This window comes from Thalassophryne amazonica, chromosome 14 (assembly GCF_902500255.1).
Source record: "Thalassophryne amazonica chromosome 14, fThaAma1.1, whole genome shotgun sequence".
NCBI classification, from domain to species: Eukaryota; Metazoa; Chordata; class Actinopteri; order Batrachoidiformes; family Batrachoididae; genus Thalassophryne; species Thalassophryne amazonica.
In genome coordinates this window covers 54,978,663-54,996,104 of record NC_047116.1, presented here as the reverse complement: position 1 = coordinate 54,996,104, position 17,442 = coordinate 54,978,663, and the positions used below count along the sequence as shown (strand labels likewise).

General features: G+C 43.0%; 1 protein-coding gene across 1 annotated transcript in view; it reads left to right on the top strand.

Moving 5' to 3' along the window:
* The window catches only part of LOC117524269 (olfactory receptor 1019-like), a 65,757-nt gene that overhangs the window by 1,775 nt on the left and 46,540 nt on the right, over positions 1-17,442 (top strand). Inside the window, 3 exon segments of the mRNA XM_034186040.1 lie at positions 3-144; positions 146-251; positions 485-525. Coding sequence (XP_034041931.1) covers positions 3-144; positions 146-251; positions 485-525 — 289 coding nt within the window.

The following is a 17,442-nucleotide window of genomic DNA, read 5'->3' as shown; positions in this document are numbered from 1 at the left end:
TTTGTTCATATTTTGGTCATACATGTATTTAATCAAAACATGCATAAGTTCTCTAGAAAACAGGAGAAAGTTTATGAAAACCTGTGTGCCACATTTAACCTCCTTACTCACTTTTATTGCAAGTGTATTATTTGAGATAATGTATAAGGTTTGGTTCGAAAAATGTATCCAAAAACTTTCAGAATTTTATTGCAATAGAATTTCTTTTCATTTCTCCAATTATGAATCCTCTGATTTATGGTTTCAAATCTGTCAGTATTCGAAAGAGAATTCAGATTTTAACTGGATTTAAATAGTAAATGATTGTTCCTGTATTACATTGTTGAAGAATATTCTTCTACACATCTGGCTCTAGATTGGCACAGTGGCTTAGTGGTTTTCATGGTTCCATCACAGCAACAACATCCTGCAAATCACTTCCAGCTTGGTCCTTTTTTCTGCAGAGTTTGCATGTTCGCTCCATGTTTGTGTGGGTTCCTTCCAGGTGCTCCGGCTTCGTTCCTCTTCTAAAGACATGGACGTTAGGTGAATTGTAAACTTTAAATTGACCGTAGGCATGAATGAATTTGCTCTGTGTGGTCCTGTCATAGACTGGTGTCCTGTCCAGGGTGCACGCCGGCTCTCGCCCTGTGACTGCTGGGATCAGCTCCAGCTCCCCAGTGGCACTTGATTGGAGTAAGTGGATACAGAAAATGAAAATTTGGATCTGAAGGAAAATTTTAAGACTCGTTTGTTTTTTAACTTGCATTTTACAAAAATCAAACTGCTTTTGTGTGGGCAATTTTTATGATTTTTTTCTTTTACAAACATGCAGTGACACAATAGCTTGAATTATTTGTCAACTGTAAAACCGTATGAATTAGTCCAACTCAAAGAGAAAGCCAGCTAAGTTACATGAACTCATGTTTAAGCACCAATAATTAAATTTCATAAAGTCACTTATTTGATGAGTGCTGAGCAAAGTAAATGAAGGAAATACAATCGGAAGAATTCCATTTACAGGAATTCAGGAACAAAGTATTTTCAAGTATTCTGCACTCATTCCTAACTGCACATCAACAAATTTTAAATATTAAATGTTGTCATATTTTCCTGATGTCCTCATTGTTCCTCACACTGACTTCTTTCCAACTTTGAATACAAATGAGACTTAAATTCAGAGTCTCTCAAGGACACTGACCTACAGGAAAACTCAGAAACGGTTCAGACTACTTTCTAGTATAAAAACAACCTGCCGTACCAAATGCATTTTTGTCCCAAAAAAGTGCATTCTCTTTAAATTTTCTTTGTCTCTTTACCTCTGTAAAATAAAAATGAAAATAAATTCAATTTAATGACCTTTCACTATAAAAAAAAAAGTCAGTCCTTGTTGGTTATGGTGCCATAACGCACCATCTAACCTTGGCTGCAGCCCTGCAGCCTCCACCAAGGAGAGGGCCTCTTATAACTTATAATAATTAGTAATTTGGGTTGTCGAAAAAAATCAGTTAAGCAGAATGTTGAATCTTATCCTTAACAATTAAAAATCAATTCAAAACATTCAAAAATCAATTTGTTTAAAATAACGTCTAAGTTGCATGTGTTCCTCGTGTGTGTGTGTGTGTGTGTGTGTGTGTGTGTGTGTGTGTGTGTGTGTGTGTGTGTGTGTGTGTGTGTGTGTGTGTGTGTGTGTGTGTGTGTGTGTCAGTCACTCCATCTGGAATGTTTGTTTTTTTTTCCAAACTGGGAACATACAGTAGTGTTCAGAATAATAGTAGTGCTATGTGACTAAAAAGATTAATCCAGGTTTTGAGTATATTTCTTCTTGTTACATGGGAAACAAGGTACCAGTAGATTCAATAGATTCTCACAAATCCAACAAAAAGGGGGTGTTCACAATAATAGTAGCATCTCCTGTTGATGCTACAAACTCAAAACTATTATGTTCAAACTGCTTTTTTAGCAATCCTGTGAATCACTAAACTAGTATTTAGTCGTATAACCAGTTTTCATGATTTCTTCACATCTGCGAGGCATTAATTTTCTTGGTTTGGAACCAATATTTTGCTCGTTTACTAGTGTGCTTGGGGTCAAGAAATATACTCAAAACCTGGATTAATCTTTTTAGTCACATAGCACTACTATTATTCTGAACACTACTGTAAAAAGCTTGCTTGCCTCTACTGGTGGTTGGCTCTCACTGCTGTATTGTATCACTTCCTGTTCCGGTTTTGCTGTATCTGTTAGCTGTCTAATGTCTGCAGTTAGATTGATCTAGTTAACTAGATAACGATTTGTTTCACAGTGTAATCTTCACGTGCCTTAACTAAAGCACTCCTTCTGCTGAATCACCTCTAAATTATTTACACATTATTCACTTTGTGTGTTTTTAGGAATCCGCTAGCTTAGCGCAGCTACTAGCTCTTAGCCGGTTTAGCATGGCGGCTTCTCCTGTCTCTCCCGCACTTTTCTGCTCTGGGTGTGAAATGTTTAGTTATTCCTCGGCCTCCTTTAGCAGTAATGGTACTTGTAATAAGTGTAGCTTATTCGTAGCTTTGGAGGCCAGGCTGGGCGAATTGGAGACTCGGCTCCGCACCGTGGAAAATTCTACAGCTAGCCAGGCCCCTGTACTCGGTGCGGACCAAGGTAGCTTAGCCGCCGTTAGTTTCCCTCTGGCAGATCCCGAGCAGCCGGGAAAGCAGGCCGACTGGGTGACTGTGAGGAGGAAGCGTAGTCCTAAACAGAAGCCCCCGTGTACACCGCCAACCCGTTCACATTTCTAACCGTTTTTCCCCACTCGGCGACACACCCGCCGAGGATCAAACTCTGGTTATTGGCGACTCTGTTTTGAGAAATGTGAAGTTAGCGACACCAGCAACCATAGTCAATTGTCTTCCAGGGGCCAGAGCAGGCGACATCGAAGGAAATTTGAAAATGCAGGCTAAGCGTAAATTTGGTAAGATTGTAATTCACGTCGGCAGTAATGACACCCGGTTACGCCAATCGGAGGTCACTAAAATTAACATTGAATCAGTGTGTAACTTTGCAAAAACAATGTCGGACTCTGTATTTTTCTCTGGGCCCCTCCCCAATCGGACCGGGAGTGACATGTTTAGCCACATGTTCTCCTTGAATTGCTGGCTGTCTGAGTGGTGTCCAAAAATGAGGTGGGCTTCATAGATAATTGGCAAAGCTTCTGGGGAAAACCTGGTCTTGTTAGGAGAGACGGCATCCATCCCACTTTGGATGGAGCAGCTCTCATTTCTAGAAATCTGGCCAATTTTCTTAAATCCTCCAAACCGTGACTATCCAGGGTTGGGACCAGGAAGCAGAGTTGTAGTCTTACACACCTCTCTGCAGCTTCTCTCCCCCTGCCATCCCCTCATTACCCCATCCCCGTAGAGAGGGTGCCTGCTCCCAGACCACCAATAACCAGCAAAAATCTATTTAAGCATAAAAATTCAAAAAGAAAAAATAATATAGCACCTTCAACTGCACCACAGACTAAAACAGTTAAATGTGGTCTATTAAACATTAGGTCTCTCTCTTCTAAGTCCCTGTTAGTAAATGATATAATAATTGATCAACATATTGATTTATTCTGCCTTACAGAAACCTGGTTACAGCAGGATGAATATGTTAGTTTAAATGAGTCAACACCCCCGAGTCACACTAACTGCCAGAATGCTCGTAGCATGTAAAAAATATACTGTTCTTTCAATGTCCTTGTGAATGTAACCATTCTGCACTTTGATGTGTAGAAACAGTTAAAGATTCATTCAGTGACCTTTTGGCTTATTAAATTCCACTCAAATTAAACGTAGCAGGCACAGATTATTTTTTTGGAATGTCTATTTTGGCAAGTTTTCAGGGCCTCTACGGCCATTGTTCATGGCATTGTTCATTGAACATTGCCAGTGTTCATGGCACTATTCGCCCTAAGTATTGAGATATCACATAATCCTTTGTGCGCCAGAGAGTTGTTGTAACCTCTTGCTGCAGCTGATGAGAAGAAATAAAAAATGTACATTTTTGATTGTACAATGTTAATTTACAATTGTTGTCTTGGATTCTCTCTGTGCTGTTCAAACTGCAGCAACTCTGGCACACAAAGGATTATGGGTAAGGGTCTGAACATCTGGGTGCCAGTAGATGGCAGTGTTCTATGCATTTTGACCCCAGTTATATCAGACAGTTGTCTCATCACAACTTGACTTTTTGCTTTTGCAAATAGCTTTTTTTTACATATGAATAAATGGCATATTTTACAAAAGTACATTTATATGTAAACACCAACACACACGTCACATCACATTAGCGATTTGGTTTTTACATAGAATGAATGAGTCAACCAGTCAGTGTTAGCGGAGGCTTATTTTACCCATAATTCCTTTGGCATCTGTGTGTCTTTGTTATAAAACTTTAGAATTAGTGCATTATGTAAAATTAAAAGATATGTGTTATCTGTTAATTTTGTACAAATGACAGAATTGTCATTAATGGAGTTATTCATCCAGATTAATTTGATTTATAAATCAAAACTATAAGTCAAAACTGCTTTATTTTCCAAGACTTCTGCTTCACGGGGGGACTGCTACATGCTGTTAAGGAAAAATGACTTTTCTTTTTTTATTGCAACTTGGCTGTCAAGCTCCTTTTGCTGCAGTAGAGTTGACCTTAACACCTCTCAAATGCTTCACAACTGTAACATATATAGCAAACAGTAGAGGTGGGCGATTCTGGGAATTTTGGTATTGATCCGATACCAAGTATATATAGGCCCAGTATCGCTGATACCAATACCAATACTTTTTCATATTTAAGCTTCATAGATCCAAAGGACCTAGGATAGAATTTTGCTAAACATTGTAAGTAGCAACAAAATACTTTATTTATCACAATCAACATTTTTGTTTAAAAAATATCATTCAACACAACTTAAAACAAAATCTCCTGAGGTAGAGGTCTGACTCGAGGAGAGCGCTGAGTGGGCGGGTCAGGCTGAGCCTACCTGCATGGCTGTTGGCTGGCGCCGCTGAGCTACGTGATGGTGCAACAACAAAAGACCAGAGGGGGGAGGGTGCGCTGCTCCGTGTTGTGTGACACAGTGCAGCGCTGCTCTTAGAGAGTAGACTTTGATGAATCTGTGTGCACAGCAGTCAGTGCATGCGGGAGAGAATAAAGCTTGAGTATCGGTCGTTTTACACGAGAATCATTCAAAATCAATACAGCGTTGGTATCGATATTATCGATATTAGGATCGATCCGCCCACCTCTAGCAAACAGGAGGTTCCAGCAGTGGGCAAGGCGCATGGTGCACTGGTGACTCATTGTTTGGGTTTATGATTGTGGTTTTAAAACTCAAAATCGGCGTGTTAATAGCTGAGAGTGTACGAGAGGCAATACTGAAAGTTATCGGATAGCTGTAGTGTCCAATAAATATTTGGGTGGTTTATCTATTTAGCTTTATAAATGATAACTTTTCAGTTAGTTGATTAGCTGTTATCGAAGCTAACTTTTTGTTTAGCTGTGCCCACCACTGCTAAATGCCGACCCCACTAGTGGGCAGTGGTCACAGCGTGCAGTGGTACAAAACGTATGGAACCAAATTTGCACACTAGATGCAACACAACACAAAAATGACAAATAATCCATGTCAGGTGACATACAAAGCACCAATCAAAGGACAACGATCCACTGTTATACCGCCGTTATATAAAAGGACAAAAGCTCACTTGATCTGGATTTTCAGTATTACAGACCGTGAAAGCGGGGCCTCACAATCCTTCTGACTTTTTGGGTTTTAAGCAGGAGGTGTCAGAAAAGTTATCACAGGGATAACTGGCTTGTGGCGGCCAAGCTTTCATAATGTCACTTTGATGTCAACTCTTCCTCTTATCATGAAGCAGAATGCCCCAAGCATTGGATTGTTCACCCATTAACAGGGAACATGAAAGATCCCCGCACGGTCCCGCAATTTGTCATGCCAATACATCACACTTCGTCTCACTTGATGCCATGCTTTGTAAAATAATTACTTCATAGCCGTTGACTCATGGCTTGTGATGAACACACATATTATTCTTATTATTATCATTATTATTATTATTATTATTTAATTCTTGCATGAGGGACCGCAACTTCACTTTACAATCTGGAAAACTGGGAGATATTAATGGTCCAGTCCATGCCAGAGAACCTTTGTGCACTTCCTCATGGAAAATGCATATTAATGAGGAATGACGAATATGATGTGAAACGGCGGATGATTCTCTTCCCCACAACAGACAACAGTCCCAGTAGTGACTTTAATCAGCAAAACAGTGATTTATGATTGATATCTTTAAATGGTTTTGATGGAAGTTGATGAATAAATTGTGTACCTGCTGCTTATAAATCATAACCAGCAGGTCCACAATCAATGTACAGAAATTTAAAGTTTCCCACTACACATCTTCAAAAACAATGTAAAGGCCCAAGCTAAGCTTGGTGATGACATATTTATGGAATACATTATCATAACTGAAATCATAAATAGCAGAACAGTTTAACATGCAGAAAGAGTTAGTACTGGTGGCTGCAAATTTATAAGTGCTGCTACAATGACTGCTACATGGTCTATCAGATCATGCATGTCGATGACTGTATTCAACAAGTTTTTATGACTTAATTACTAGATCACACCTGAGGATCACAACACCTATAACACGTTTGAGTCGGCAGACAATGCTTTATTTGTCCCCAGACGATCCCAGCATGCACTGCGCCAAATCCAATATGGTGGCAGGTATGATGTAGCAGGCTGACATCATTGAATAGGTGGCTGGCACAATTTTGTTGACAGCAAAGCTTTAGTTTTATTGATAACTGGCCTTCATTCTGGGGCTGCCGTGGCTTGCTGATGCCAGATGGCCTTCACCCTACTGGGGAAGGCACCGCCATCTTGTCTGCAAACATAGATAGAGCTCTACAAGGAGAGAAACATTAGGATTTTACAGCAGTCCATGGAGCAGGTGATTAGAGACCCTGCAAGGTTTATGACAAAGGTGGGTGTGGAATCCATTAGCTTTGTGGGGAAATCAGTGCAGAAAATCCACTGTGGTGATAGTGCAATTTATCTGCCAGGGAGGGAAATTCAATAAGTTGAGACTGTGGCTTGCTTCTGTAGACATGTCCATAAAAATCATAGAGGATATGCTTTGCAAACTTAATACCCATTACTACATTGGATGATGTTGGAATTGAGGATGGCCCATTGGCTGTTCCAGCAATATCAAAGATTTTGTGTCTGCTACCTACAACTTGTGTGGAATGTCTCAAACCTAAACCTACTTCAAGGCATCTTATATATGCTACTCTGGAACTACCCCTAAACCCAAACAGTCCAACCATCAAACTCACAGAGGTCCTTAGCCTGGGTCTCATTAACATAAGATCACTATCCTCAAAATCATTGTTGATTAAAGATCTAATTATGGATCATCACTTAGATACGATTGGGTTATGTGAAACCTGGCTTAAACCTACAGCTGTCCTCCCCTTAAATGAGGCCTGCCCATCGGCATACATATTTAGTCATGTCCCTCATAATGCGAAGCAAGGTGGGGGTGTTGCTCTTATTTATAAATCTGAGTTTAGTTTATTAGCTGTTGCGAGTCAGAAATATAACTTATTGAGCATCTGGTTCTCCGCTCTGCCTACAGTGCTATGTATTGCCAAGGTCAGAAGAATAATAATCAGCCATCTTACTTTGTCACTGTATATAAGCCCCATTACCTCTGCACACACATAAGAAACCATTCTTCCTTAATATAGCCGTGCTACAGTGAGGCAGATGTCTAGGAAAATAAAGCAGTTTTGAATTATGGTTTTGATTTAAAATCATCAAATTATTCCGGATAGAATAACTCCATCAATATCAATTAAAATATAACACATATCTTTTCATTTTAAATAATGCACTAATTCTGAAGTTTTGTAACAAACACAGATGCCAAAGGGATTATGGGTAAATGAGCCTCCTCTAGCACTGATTGGTTGACTCGTTCATTCTATGTAAAAACCAACACGTTAATGTGAAGTGTGTGGTGTTGGTTTACATGTAAATGTGCTTTGGTAAAATATGCCTTTTTTATTGGTAAAAAAAAAAAGTTATTTGCAAAAAGCCAAAAAGTCAAGTTGTGACTGATTTGACAACCATCTGATATAACCGGGGTCAAATAAATAGACACTGCCATCTACTGGTGTCCAAATGCTCAGACTGACATGGAACTACTGGCCGGTAGATGGCAGTAGAGACCGTGAAAACTTGCCAAAACAAAATTCCAGATAATCCGTGTCAGCTATGTTTAAGATCGTGAAATTTAATAAACGCAAACTGAATTTCAGACATCTTATATATATTGCTCTGGAACAAAGACGACAGACAGTGTTTGACATAAGCAGGACTCTAAAGCACAAACAGAAACCGATTGCAGTGATACCAATTGAAAATGATGGAGAAGCAACCTGGGCTTCTTCTGGCATTTGTTGTGTGTTGGGGGGTTGGGCTGGACATTTGGTGTTGTTTTCTTTTCTTTGCTCTCCAGGTGGTATGCAAACTGTTTTTTTTCTGTGGAGAAGGTGCTGGTGGAAGAGTCCTTCACCTTCATCAGAACTATTGGCTGCACCTGCGGAGGAGGTTCACGTGCAAACTTAAAGACTTTCAGCTGAAGCAGATAATGAGATGGCATTCTGCATTTAAGCCATGAGTGATTCGAGCAGAATTGCCGGGAACTCGACCTTGTGACGTTCGTTTGTGAGACGCTGAGGACCGCGCCAGGGTTTGACACATCGTGCCTGTGAAGGAGGATGGGTGAGGGACACATGCTGTCAGCACACATCAGAGGTGATGATTGTCTGAATAAGTGTTAACAGTAATTTGGTATTTTGTTACGCAGTATATTTGAACATTGATGAGAATTGTGCAGTTTGCTCCTCACTGTCGTGGCGTACGGATTGATGATCCTCCACCTGTTGTGAGAAGCTGCTCATTTACATAAAGTTTAAATTCAGACCTGAATGTGTTGCTGATAGTGTGTGCCTTTGAAGGATATTGTAGCTCTGTTGACTTACCTCATCTTTTCCATCCTTCACAGAGTCAGTTTGTCGTATCCACCTGGGGGGTGTTCGGCGGTGAATCTGAGTCCAGAAGCGCCGGGCTTTGATCCATTTGGGCGCTGGAGAGCGTGCTGTCCTTCACCTCGCCAGACAACCGAACATTTATGTTGTACACAAATTATTGCACAGGAGGGAAATAAATTTGTTTTGTTTTTGGAACCGCTTTCTGGTTATTTAGCGCTGGGCCCTTGTCAGATGCTGGTTCGGTTCTCTGACCCGCGTCAGCACATAACAGTAGTTCCCGCCATTCCAAATGGACCCAGCGGCAGAAGCGGTTCCATTTGCGGAGAGAGTTCAAGAACACTTGGAGAAGATATGGGAGCAATTACAGCATCTCTGCAAACCAAATGTAAACAAACAGATGCCCGCGTTACGGAGCTTGCAGTGCAATCCGTTCCGCTTCCTGCTGCTCCAGCGCTGACGGCCACCATCGATAAGCCGGTGCAGATAACTCCGTCACCCAGAGATTCGGCTTCCGACCAATTATTGTCATCCGGAGCCTTATGCGGGAAACATTGAAGCCTGTGCTCCGTTTTTGATGCAATGTTCTCTGGTTTGTTGCTCAGCGACCGGCTTCCTTCTCTTCTGATGGTAGCCGTGTCTCATATGTGACAAATTTGGCTCCGAGGTGACGCCTTAGCTTGGGTCACTGGCGTTGTGGAGCAATAACTCTCCATTGTTAGGATCCTTTAAGGATTTCTCCCGGGAGTTCCGATTGGTTTTGACCATCCGGTGAAAAGCAAATACCGTTGCCTAACGGTTGCTGAATCTCAGGCCGGGAGCGGAGTGCGGCGGATTATTCCATGGATTTTTCCGAATTTTTTCTGCTCGTCCGGTTGGAATGCTGCGAGCTTTGAGAGGAGTGTTTGTGGATGGTTTGAATGATTCTTAAAAGACGAGCTAGCAGTCGTGATGAACCAAAAGATTTAGATGAGCTATATCTTTGGCTATTCTTCTAGATCAGGGGTGGGCGATCATGTGCCATAAAGGCCAAGACACTGCAGGTTTCCATGCAACCAATCACCTCAGCAGGTGATTTCATTAAAGGTCAGGTGTTTCAGCAGGTGATTTCATTGACAACCAGGTGTTTATGTTCAGAGCAGAAGCTCATCAGCAACCCACCTGCTGAGATGATTGGTTACACAGAAAACCTGCAGTTGTCCTCGGTCCTCGACGCCCACCCCTGGTCTAGATGATCGGATAAAGGAGCGTGGACGCAAGAGAGGGCGGACGTCAGAGCGGGTGTTTTCGTCTCGGGGCTTTCCCCGACACAGATCAGGGCTGCCTCTTCTTCGCCCCACTGAGACTCCTCCGACGGGACCTCTGGCTCCTCTTGCGGATGAGCCCATGCAGCTCGGATGAGCTGAAGCCGCCATATTGCCCCGGTCACATAAGCGTCAAGAAAGATAATGATGACGTATCTCCAGGTGTTTTTAGACAGGCATAATAATGCACAGAAAAAAAAAAAAAAAAGGGAGGTAGACCTTCGGCTATTTAGTTGTTTGGTCTGTTTTTGTTTTTATTTAGGGGTTATAAATTGTTTAGGGACTTAGAGGCGGTTCTGGTGGAGTGAACGACTGGCAGTTCGGAGCTCGGCCAGACACTGCTCATTTACATAAAGTTTAAATTCAGACCTGGAGGGAAATAAATTTGTTTTGTTGTTGGAACCGCTTTCTGGTTATTTAGCGCTGGGCCCTTGTCAGATGCTGGTTGGGTTCTCTGACCCGCGTCAGCACATAACAGCATTTTTACTTAAACACAATATCAACGTCTAAACCCAGAGAATATATTCACGAGAATTTTAGTCACAATATACAAAGAGTTTAAAGCTGTTGTCCATGTGGAGCCTGATCAGAGCATTTCAAATGCATTTCGTCTAACATGAATGTACTGAGATTACCCATAATGCATGACGTGGTTCGTCTTTAGTCTTCTCAGGATGTCGTCTTTTAGATAACACAAACTAATTGCAAGTGATATGCTAGAAAAGGACACAACACTTTAGAATAATTCAGCCTTAAGCAAGATAAAATGCACAGAGTTTTTAAGTTTATTTAAGCCTTCGACACAGAGCTTAGACAAACTGAGTCCTCTAGAGAGACTGAATAGGTGACAACCGCGCTCATCTATTTATTGGAGACCCGCGGGCATCGCTCCTCCTTCGACTTTTGATTATTTCATTCCCAAGACATGGTTTTCTATTGGAAGCGTCCTCTAGTGAACCCTAAGCAGGTGTTAGGCCATTATTTCAATGTGACAAACGCTCCCATTAAAACGTGAAGGATTTACAACTGATTTTTTTAAAAGACCTTCAGCCACAGGTGCAGCTGGCCTGAGGCCCCCCGCACGTGGCCTCAGCCACAGGTGCAGCTGGCCCGAGGCCCCTCGCACGTGGCCTGCGGGAAAGCACCTAAAAGGCCTTGGAAAGCCCCTGACAGACTGAATGACTAATAGAGCCCCTTTTTTTGGGTTGAACACTTGCTAGTTCAGCCAGAGGACATACAGTTCAGATCAGGACACTTGATAGTTCATCACAGTTCAAATATGGACCTAAAAATTCTTCTACAGTCCCTCCTCTGGGACTCGAAAGAGTCCCATTACATCAACTATACTCTTGGGTTGTTTACTGACAAGACATCTTCATTTGTGCATTGCAATAATAAAAAAAAGAAAAACACATCACTCGACTTACTGATAACTCTGGTGCGGATATGAATATCAGTGATACTTCACACGGTAAATATATTGAAGTGCAGGTGAACCTACATACTAAGGCACAAGGTGAGCAATTAGCTGGATTATATCAACGCAAGGTGACATTCAAACACTGAGTTTTGGTGTAATTCAAGGCACTTAAAATGGCCACATAAAACAAGTTACAGCAACTTCTTAATCATGGCAAAGTAAAGGCTTTACATTGACATCAGTGCAACCAATCATCTTCTGGCATCTATTGACTCACTCAACCAGAGGCTCCAACCCATTATACTTGGTTCTACATATTATTTTGTTAAAGCGTCACACATTTATTATTTAAATGCAGCAAATAACCCCTACGTTACCACTATTTAGTCAACCAATCAAGAAACTATTCTAAGGTTAGCGCAGCTATGTCTAGTTAAATGATAAACACCATAAATGGTTTCCCTTCATGTCCGTCCTTAAGTCATTTGCCTTAGTCAATCATATAATGGTTTTCATTATAGGCCATTTCTCAACATTCTCCACTTTGTTTTTCTTCTTTTTCAGCTTGTTTTCTAATGCCCTTTTTGGCCAGACGCCAATTTAGGCGATGCATGTCTCTTGAGGCATGCTATAATTTAAGAAAAAGGGGTCCCTATGGTGCATCTTTACTACTAAATCTCCAAACACGCCGTGTAAGGGTCCCCTTTTTATAACTTTGCAATGTGATATCTATGTGTACGCATTTAGCTTTATCTGTGTTACGCAGATGATGGTAAGGACAGACATTTACCCGACCTTCGTTACTAACATATATCCTTCTTTGTTTTTATTTACACTCAGATTTCTGAAACCAGTCCGTAATTCAAACTCAAGAACCAAGATCATAGTCCGTGTTCAGTGCCATTACGTCAGTCCGCGCTCCTCAGCATTTACTCAACGTCTGAAGTTTTGGGAGAAGTTGGGGAATATGGGGAGGTTGGCCTTTCAGGGGTAGTGGGGGAAGGATCAGGAATTCTGGCTTTCAGACAGTCGTGCAGTTCTCTGATGGATCTTTCCAGCTCCTTGTGCTGCTTGGCCAGGTTGTACAGGGCCCCCAGAGAATTCTTGCCTACATTCAGGGTGGTGGTGGCCAGCCCTAGCTGTTCCCTCTCCATATGCTCCATCATACTGGCTAGCATGTCCATACTAGACTGAAGACCACACAGTTGAGTATGGAGGCCCTCCTGAGCACAAGAGATGTTGGCATTGTCACGGTGTATCCTTAACAGGTATGCAGCTGTCTGGCTCAGCTGTGGCATGATTTCCTCAAATAGCTCATGGGGAATGTGATTTGTGAGGGGCAGGAGCTGCTCCAAGGTTTTTGGAACAGACTCTTGTGGAAGACGAAGCTCTCGAACCAAGATTGCCATGTCCTGTGGGGTGACCATGACCAGATTAAGGTTGTGCAGTCCAGGGGACACGAAGTACAAGGGGGAAGGCATTTTGTGTGTGGGGGGAGTATTGTTGATGTCGCACAGGCAAGTGGTTGGGACACTCTGGGCATTTAGCAGCCTGTACAAAGCTCCCCTCTGTCCTGGTGGGTGAGTTCGACTAAGGTCCACCCCTGCTGATCCTCCTCCAGAGGTACTGGGCTGATCAGAATATCTCTCCTGCCTTGGGGGTGGAAAGCTGGGGACAGGTCCTAGCAGTGAAATGGGTCTAGGATGCACTCGGGCGGTTGCTGCATATGGCCGACCGGCTGCCTCCCCTGGAGGGTATCGTTGCCACTGGCACATGTGACTGTCTCCATGGCATCTGCGGAAGGGGTGTGTTCCTGAGTCCAAAGGGTCCTTCAGGTGATGGTGGAGTCCTCGGGCCGACTCTTGCTGCAGGCAGATTCTGTGAAGCCGTCATCGCCAGGTGCTGGAACGATGAAGATCCTTCTGTTGCCAACTGGTTTAGCTGCTGGATGGATGGCGGCTGTGGCGACCAATCATGTCTCTACCATCCCTCCTGTATATCCTCTTCTCCAAACAGTTCTGAGAGTCCAATCAGACTTGATAGAGGCAGATCAGGCATAGGTCCCTGATCAGGGGAGTCTGGTCTCTCAGCCATACTCCTGTGTCCTAGTAATATACATATACATTCATTATTACAGCTCCATGTCATTCTTTCAGATATTGTCTATCCTATCCCTCATTTTTGTGGGTGCATGTGTGTGAATGTAAATGTGCGTGCATGTCTTCTTCCTCGTCTACAATATCACCAAGCACGGTCCATCCCAGTCCTCCCTATCTGGGGTGTACGCCACAATATTAGGGAGCTGGGGGCTGTCGGGGAGGATAATTGGTATTTCATCCATTTCCATATATTCTGGTTCTCTGTCTGTTTCGTTTGTGCTTTCTTCCAGGGCTCGGATGGCTAACAGTGGGAGCAGTCCTACTGTGGATGAAATCAATTTATTGACCAGAAATTTTATCAAGGGAATACCACAACATATTACCAGCAAGACCGCCACCCCTGTTAGTGCCAAGATTACACCTATCTGATATAACCAGTCTTTCCATGATATCCACCCTCTCCTTAGAGCCCCAAACAGTGAAAACAGTGGGCCAATATTCATTCCATTCCCTACAATGTATCCAGAATCGTCAGTTTCATTTCTCCCTCCTATGGAGTTACTTAACAGTTCCTGTTGCATCTCTTCAAGTGTGATTAAGAGCTCTGTCAAATTTCCGTCTTCCCCTGTACGCATGGGATAGCTGTGCAACATTCGGTGGCTTTGATCATAATACAAACTCCTTGTTCATCAGCCATCATCATCTCGATAGCTAATCTATTTTGCATTGTCATTAGCGAGGTGGCGTGCAGTTGTTCGGTTAAGGCTCCTACTGCTGCCAATGTCCAGTTCAGGTATCTTTGCTGATTATACCACAAGTAATTAATCCACTGCACCTCCTGGAACCTAGAACGGATTTTTGGAGTAACCCCGAACAGAGCCAATGCCCATCCCCATTTATCCGCGTCTTCATCTGCTTTAACTCTGCTACTGTCTATGGCTTCTAATTGTCGGGGTATCCCTTCTGGTATCCCGTTTCTTACTGTGATGTTGTAGTCTGTTTTAAACGTCATTATTCCTCTTTTCTTACGAAGTTTCTGTGGCATGGGTTGTATTGCATTTGGCATTTCAATTACTGTTATAGCTCCTGTGAGCATCACAGGAGCACAAAGGCCTTTCCAATTAGGGGACAGCGATGACAGGAGTTTCCTTCTTTGTCCGCATATCCAAAAGATGTCAGCTAAGGGTACCGTTCCCTTAGCTAAATTTGGAGTAGATAGATACCCATGAAGCATGGGTGAGATTCAGTCCAATTACAGACCCCCCTGTGGCCGGTACTATTTGTTCACACTGTATGCCTGCTGCTGGCAGGGTGTGACAGACGGTAATGTTCCATGCTGTTTTGGCCGGTTTGTATTCTTGCTGCTTTTGCATACACTGTATGTGGTGTTTTGCCTGGGTCGTCCCTACCTGCCAATCGCTTATGTATTGTGCTACTAAGCCTTTAGCTATACAGAATGGGTGTATCATCCCTTTCTCTATTTTAATCATAGGTGGAACGGTTCCTTCTGTACTTAGGGGCACTGGACAAAGTTTACTGTCGGCAGCATATTTTTGATCACCTACTGCCATTTTCATAACACATTGTGTATAGCATTCTGCTTGGTCTGAGTTATGTTGGGGGCTCCTATAACAGTTGTTGATATCAGGTAGGGGTTTAGCCTGAGGTATCACACCTTTCCGGTGACAGGCTATGCACGGCTTTTCACTGATCTGCCTAGCCGAAAATTTCAACCATTGCTAAAATAGATTGGTCTTCAACCCTTGTGTATGGGCTAGGTCTGTACTGGGATCCCATCTCCCTAAGTGACTGCTTGTTTCTAGGCTTCTAATTGTCCTCTTTTTCCTTGGTTTGATTTTTACCCATTTTGTGGCTTCATGTACTGTAACAGTTACGTCTTTCTTGGTTTCCCTGCATCCTCTTTTATCACAAATTACCTCTATGTTGAGTGTTCCCTCCTCTTCATATTTGATGCTAATGGCTTCGCCTAATATGTAATCCCCCAGCTTTCCCTGTATTCCTATGTTCTTGTAGGCTTTTGATTTAATGTATACCAAATTATATGTTTTTCCTGTGTTTAGAATGCCTTGTTTAGCTGCTATTGCGGCCATGGCCACGGCACAGTCCGTTGTATGTTTTGGACGTCTACGTTCTCCCATACTAACCACCAGTAGTATTGTCAATCCCTTGAATAATTCCTTAATCATTGCTCTGATGACTGTTGAGATGTGCTACTAGATGTGCTACTGAGTGAGCCGTCACTAGATGAGCTGTCACTAGGGATGTGTGGTGTATCTGTGCTTTGTCTGGGTTGTACTTCCTGTGGTTCTTCTGTCGGTAAATCTACTAAGTTGCTGTCCGAGTCTGATGTCTCCTGTGGCCTGTCTATCTGTCCGTCTGTATTTCTGTCTGTCTGTTGGCCTGCGTCTCCAGTTGTTTCTGAGTCTGCATCTGAGTCTGTCGCTGCTCTATCTGGCAGGGATCCACTACTCTCTGAAGCTGTGCGTCGTCTTTGTTCAATCAGTCTCTGTGAGCGCCTTGGCCGGTGTTTGCCTGGCTGCAGGGAGGCGTGGCCTTCCCTCTGTGCTTCTTCTGGCTGCAGGGAGGCGTGGCCGTCCCTCGGTGCTGCTGTAGGGTCTCTGGCTTCTCTTGCTTCCCCCCTTGGCCCGGCGGCTCTGCCAAGACGAGCTTGCCGAGGCCGCAGGGGCGCTGGGCCACCAACCCTACAGCAGTGGTTTAAATGAAACCAAGTGTCCTTACCGTCTACTTTGACTGCTGTACGTGAGGCAAGAATAACTTTAAAAGGACCTTCTCGGCGGGGCCTGTCCCACTTCTTTTTGAACACTTTGACGTAAACCAGATCACCAGCCTGGATGCTCTGATTTTCGAGTGGAATCTCTGCTTCTCTGTCTTCTGTAGCACCTTTGACCTGCAAAAAGATAGTTTTGTGTATTTGGGTTAACTGTCTCAGGTAATTATGCCATTCGTCTTGTAGCTGCTCCAGCGATGGTCCTTCATAGGGTCCTCTCAGGTATGGAATAGGCATCGGCCGACCTGTAAGAGCTTCAAATGGTGTCAAATGGGTTAGTCGGTTAGTTTGTGAGCGCATTGACAATAAAGCAAGCGGCAACGCATCCAGCCAGGTTAGTTTGCCATTGCTGTCTGCTATGATTTTTGCTAGTTTGTTCTTTAAAATGCCATTAGCCCGTTCCACCGCCCCATTTGATTGAGGGTGATAAACACACCCAAACTTCTGTTTGATACCCAATTGTTTGAATGTTTCTTGTGTAACCTTGGCTACAAAAGCCCTACCGTTGTCAGATGAGATAGTATCTGGAATGCCAAATCTTGGAAAGACATCTCGGCACAGAAATTTGGCTACCGTTTTATGGTCTTGATTTGCAGAGGCTACTGCCTCAATCCATCGGCTGAATCTGCATATCACTACCAAAACATATCTCATTCGTTTAACTCGGTTTTCAGCTCCCATGTCTATGAAATCCATCATAAGATGTCTGAA